Below are 6,000 nucleotides of genomic sequence, written 5' to 3' on the forward strand. Positions count from 1 at the left end.
ATTTAATGCAAGAAAACATTTCACTGTTGTACAATCATGTTCTGGTGATTTGACTGTTTACAGGATATTCCAAAATAAAAAGACTGGAAGGTTTTCATTGAGGATAAACTGCCATAATATGATGCAAACTATGCTTCTTTATGATAATTATAATACAGAGGTTCCACTCACTGCAGCATATACAATAATGTAATTTAGTCTAACACAGTTGACCCTATTTTTCGACACTTCCATTGTTTAAAAATACACATGGAAAAAAACCCTGTATGCTTACAATGAACCTAGAGCTTTTGTATAGCAACCTTTTTTGTTTGTTTTGGATTCTTTAAACATATATTATTTTCATTTAGTGCCCTCTTTAGCCAGAATCTCATTACTGCTTCATTTTTGTAATAACATTTAATTTAGGTATTTTCCATATATTGGCCCTGCTAAAATAAAATATAGCATCTTTCATATGGTAGGAACCAACAAGGAAACTTTCCTTTAATTCCCTTTTTACACTTTATGGTAAGTAGCAGGGGGGAAAATGCATTTATAGATCATTTCTAGGCAAAATTGTTAAGCTAACGACCAACCTATTTCTACCTATGTGCAGTCTCTTTATTTTACTAGAAATGGGAATCATGTCCTCTTGAAAAAAAAAGTCACTATTCTGCATTTAGCTGTATTCATATATTGCATTTCTGTATTTTTTTTGTTTGTATTGTAAAAAAAATTCACATAGTAAACAATGTTGTGTTGTTAAAAAAAAAAAAAGAATAGGTCTACATATTCCAAAAAAAAAGCAGTCCTAACACACCCTTATGATACAATGTATTTTGGGTTTCTAAAGTTCACCAGATGAATGGGATGTATCTCTGACACTATTAAGAGGAAGAAAGTTTTTGAATCACTAGGAAAAATACTGCAGAACAAAATACTTAAGTCAGCAATTTCCAAAAAGTAGATATTTTGTTCCATATTTGGGGAAAGAATTAGAGTCAAGTTCCTTCCTAATAAATTTGTGAGGAAATTAAAAATTTAATATAAAATAAAGAAATCATAATTTTACTAGAAGAAAAATATTTAGGCCAGTATGTATAAATTCAGAGTAGCAAAGCTGCTTCTAAGCAGAATACTAATGGCAAAATTCATATAGTAAAAGGCTGAAAGGTACGACTACAAAGAATTCTTAAACTTCACCACCGAAATACATACATACACACACACACAAGAAATCAAAATGCAAATAACAAACTAGAAAACATATTCCCATTACATGTGACAAATACTTATAATATTTTCAACACAAGAAACAGCCTACAAAGCAAAGACAAACCTCAATTTAAAAATGGTCAATGAGCAGGGGACATGGGTTCAATCCATGGACTGGGAAGATCCCACATGCTGAGGAGCGATGAAGCCCGTGAGCCACAACTACTGAGCCTGTGCTCTAGAGCCCGAGAGCCACAACTATTGAGCCCACGTGCCACATCTACTGAAGCTCACGCACCTAGAGCCCATGTTTCGCAGCAGGGGAGGCCACTGCAATAAGAAGCCAGTGCACCCCAACAAAGGGTAGCCTCCGCTCTCCACAACTGGAGAAAGCCCGCACGCAGCAGCGAGGACCCAACGTAGCCAATAAATAAATAAATTTATAAAAAAAAAAAATGGGCAATGAGGGACTTCCCTGGTGGCGCAGTGGTTAAGAATCTGCCTGCCAATGCAGGGGACACAGGTTGGATCCCTGGTCCGGGAAGATCCCACATGCCATGGAGCAACTAAGCCTGTGTGCCACAACTACTGAGCCTGCGCTCTGGAACCCACACGCCACAACTACCGAAGCCCTTGCGCTGAAACTACTGTGCCCGCATGCTGCTACCGCTGAAGCACCCGAGCCCAGAGCCCATTGCTCTACTATAGAGCAACCGCAAGAGAAGCCACAGCAATGAGAAGCCAGTGCACCGCAATAAAGAGTAGCCCCACTCACAACAACTAGAGAAAGCCGGCACACAGCAACAAAGATACAAAGCAACCAAAAAAAAAAAAAAAAAGGCAGTGAGCATAAACAGACAAGGAACAAAAGAATGGCAAATATCCAAGTGTCCATCAATATTAGTAAACAATAAACATTAAATTAAACAATAAAACAACATTTTTAACTTCTCAAATTTGAAAATATCAGTGTTGGTGAGTGTGGAAAAATGAGCAAAATTCTACATACTCTTGTTCCAGAAACGCTGTCTTTGAGGAGTTAAAACTTCATTGCTACAAAAATACTGTATTGCTTATTTGAAAGTTGCTAAGAGAGTAGATCTTAAAAGTTCTCATCACCAAAAGAAAAATTTGCAACTATGGCAATGTGTTAACTAGACCTTCTGCGGTGATCATTATGCAATATATAAAAATATCAAGTCATTGTGTTATACAACTGAAACTAATATAATGTTATATGTCAATTATATCTCAATTTTTAAAAATTCATAGCAATAATAAATATTTGGTTACGAGGATATTTATTAGTATTATTTAAAACAGCAAAAAAAGAACCTAAATACCTATATAGAGTGGCTGGCTAAATTACATCACATCCATACACTGAAATAGTCAGTACCTACAATATGACACTGAAGAAGACTAAATGGTAATAAGGAAAAAAAATTATGGTTTCCAAAAAGTATGTACATGAAACTCCATTTTTGCACTTCTCCCTCAGTCCCTGCTCCACCCAGGAAAAGAAAGAAAAAAAGAAATTATATACACACATATGCATGCACAGACCAAGGACTGGCAGGATAGATAATAACATGTTAACAGTAATAGGATTATGGGGTTTTTTATGCATAAAATATTACTCTAAATGATTTACAGAGAACATGTACTACTTCTGTCAATTGGAAGGGAAAAAAATCAGTAAGCATCTTGAATCAACTCACAAGGAACAGTTTCTCAGAACATTAATTTATTCTGGCAAATACAAATAGGAATTTCAAGTTATAATAATAAATGGTTATTCCTCTGAGTGTACTTATATTCCCGTTTTCTTCTTTCGCCCCACTATCCACTCATCCAGGCCCACCACCAAGCTTTCATATTTGTCTATTTACTTTTTCATTCACTCACTCTAATTCATCCAGACAAACCTGCAAGCTCTCATCTATATTCTCGATTTCATTATGGTAGCAACACCGGTCGATGTGTATATTTCTCCAGGTGTATTACTGACAGTCCAGTATCAATGTGCATATCGGAACTAGCCTTCTCTCACACACAGTATCATGCCCAAAAACACAGGCAAGGAAATAGGCAAACACATATAATCACATATAAACTTTGGCTTTATAAATATATAACCTTTACACCAAACAAAAGCATTAGTCCATAAATTCATATTCAAGTTGGATACACACTCCTTACAAGTCACAGAGATACCATTCTCATAGACTCAGAGCCTCAAGAAGGGAGAAATCTTTCTCTTTCATGTCTGTATCCTATCCATTCATCTCTTCCCATCCCTCTTCTAAGCTGGACATAGAACTGCCCCTTTTGCTTCATTCACAACAAAACCTCACGCTTCCGTGGTATTTAGCACACAGTATCAGTTCAACAAATACTTGTTTATATTTTTGAAAGCACTCACAGTCCCCATAGTCTCCTAGAAACTCTAGGACAGCAGGGCCCACATTTGTATCCTCATCACTATACCTAACATCTTGTAGTATGTGACTCTCAGCAACACTCAATAAATAATGAGTTTACGACTAAATCATTGATTATTACTGAATCAAGATTAAGACAGTTAAGGCACGGCAGTGTGTTCAACATTTTATAAATAAAACGAGGGTGGGAGCGGTTAGGGGGTGACTCAAGCGCAGGCCGGGAAATCGGAAAATAGGATCTGCATCTCTCCATCCTTTGCTCTCCATCCAGAGATGCGGTCCGCCTCCCTGCCTGCAGACCTCAGGGGGATGCAAGTTTCGCGTTTAGAAGTTTCTAGGGAAGGGCTAGTATAAATAAAATAGACAGTTACATGCAGTTATGAGCTGATGAATTTTGCTTAGCTGCATATTTCAAATTACAGCGTTGGGGGAGAACTAACCAGTGGAGAATTTACAAAGGACTGCGCGCCCACGGTAAACGAAGAAGAAAAGTGAAGTTTGAGACGAGTTCTGATAGTTTCACGGAAGCAACCAATTAAACTCCTCAAGGCAGGCCTCCAAACCCACCAGAACAGAAACTTTAAACCCACACCCTTGGGGCGCCAGGACGTCCTCCTCTTCATCAGAGGGGAAGGTCTAACCTTTGGCACGGGGCCTCACCAAGCTCCCCCTCCCCAGGGCCGGGCGGCAGGGGCCGCGGGCGGGCCTCGCTTCTCCGCGGGGAATCCCATTTCTCCGGCGTCCGCTGGCCCCGCGCGCTGCGCAGGCGGGGTTCGTCTCCGCCCTGCCCCGCCGCAGGGGCGGGAAGGGAAGGCCCTGTTGTCCGCAGGTTAAAACCCCACAGGACGGTGCACCCGAGGCGCCGCCGGACCGTTCCTGGCGCCGGGCGCCGGGCCCGGGCGAGGAGAGTCCCAGCGAGTCGGCCGGCGTGGGCGGAAGTTCGCCCGCGGCCACTCACCTGTCAGGCCCCACTGCCGCAGGTCCTGCTCCCGCACCCGCTCCCGCGCCGCCTCGGCTCGGCTCCCGCTCTGCAGAGCCAGTAGGAAGCCAGGCATGTTGCTCTCGCCCGCCGCGGCGCCCGCACGCTCCATCCCGCCGGGCGACGCTCCGCCCCCGCCGCCCCGCGCGCTTCCTTCCCAACGTTCGCGGCTCGACGCCCGGGCGCCGCCGCCGCCAGAGGGCGCGTCCCGCGCTGAGTTGCTGGCGCGGAGGGTGCTGGGACGTATCCCACTCGCTGTTGAGTGCTTGCAGCCGGTGCGCGTGCGGCCGCGTGAGTCTCGCACCTGTGCCTCCTGGCTGTGCTTCTGCCCGCTCTAGGAGACTGAAGACCTGAAACGCTCGTCACTCGCCTGTTATGTAATCAACATTGGCTGTCAGGCGCCAGATGGCTCTGCTGGGCCCTGGGATTATAGCATTCAGTAAGACATAGTCTCTGCCCCTCAGCGATTCACAGCAAGATTGTAAAGTTCAGTTTTCACGAGTAATAAATTGGTTTGGGCCCTGAAATCGTCTTACTTACTCCCTGTTGTATGTAGACTGGAACCTCTCAATGGTAGAAAATTAAAATCATGAAGGATGTCATTGCCGCAATGAATTTCTCAAATAAATTACGGGGAGCAAATTGAGGCAATGTGTTAGATCAGGGGTCACTATGACTCAACATCAGCCTTGAGTGGATTTAAGATGTAGTAATTTACGATTAGTAGTGTACCGCTAATACAAATATTATAACAACCAAGTAGCTGCATTTGTTGATGCAGTTAGAGTTGCTGCCCTAAGAGCTTTACATGATTTTCTCATTTAACCCTCCCAATAACCCTATAAATAAGTACGATAATTGTCCCTAAACTACAGTTGAGGAAACTGTGATTTGGAATGGCAATTGACAAAAGCTGGAACAGGAACCTTTCTATTCTCTGGGTAATGTCATAAGAATACGGAATTCCCCTTTAGGTTAATCTTGGTGCTTCCAACCTTCAGTATACACAGATTTTTAAAAGTTGCATTCCCCACAACTTCACCCCCTCTAAATAAAAGGGGGAAATTAGCTACAAAAGCGATGGCTTCAGGTTGGTTTATTCATAAAAAATTAAACAAAGCACTCTTTGTGAAGATAATTTTTTGTCTTGAGTCATTCTGTAAATACTGATTGAACATCTAACATGTGCCAAGCACTCTTTTGGTACTGGAGATAGAGGTCACTTAACTCATCTGTGGAACATTTAAGTAAACTATATTAAGTTTATATGTTGAATTAAGCTTATATTTTAAAAGGAGAAGACAAGTAATAAGCAAATAAAATCAGGTAGTGATCAATGTTAAGGTGAAAGAAAAACAGCGTCACTTAATGGGGCTACAT

At 41.9% G+C, this 6,000-nt stretch overlaps 1 protein-coding gene across 2 annotated transcripts in view; it reads right to left on the reverse strand.

Annotated features, from left to right (window-relative positions):
- Positions 1-4,787, reverse strand: part of CHD1L (chromodomain helicase DNA binding protein 1 like) — a 53,029-nt gene extending 48,242 nt beyond the window's left edge. Inside the window, exon 1 of one of the 2 annotated variants that reach the window (XM_057721514.1) lies at positions 4,600-4,787. In XM_057721514.1, coding sequence (XP_057577497.1) covers positions 4,600-4,732 — 133 coding nt within the window. In that variant the 5' untranslated portion in view covers positions 4,733-4,787. Of the gene's footprint in view, positions 1-4,282; positions 4,374-4,599 lie in introns of those variants that run through there. The other variant, XM_057721522.1, reaches the window with a different exon arrangement.
- Positions 4,788-6,000: the final 1,213 nt, after the last annotated feature.

The sequence above is a fragment of the Hippopotamus amphibius genome, chromosome 1 (genome assembly GCF_030028045.1).
Source record: "Hippopotamus amphibius kiboko isolate mHipAmp2 chromosome 1, mHipAmp2.hap2, whole genome shotgun sequence".
NCBI classification, from domain to species: domain Eukaryota; kingdom Metazoa; phylum Chordata; class Mammalia; order Artiodactyla; family Hippopotamidae; genus Hippopotamus; species Hippopotamus amphibius.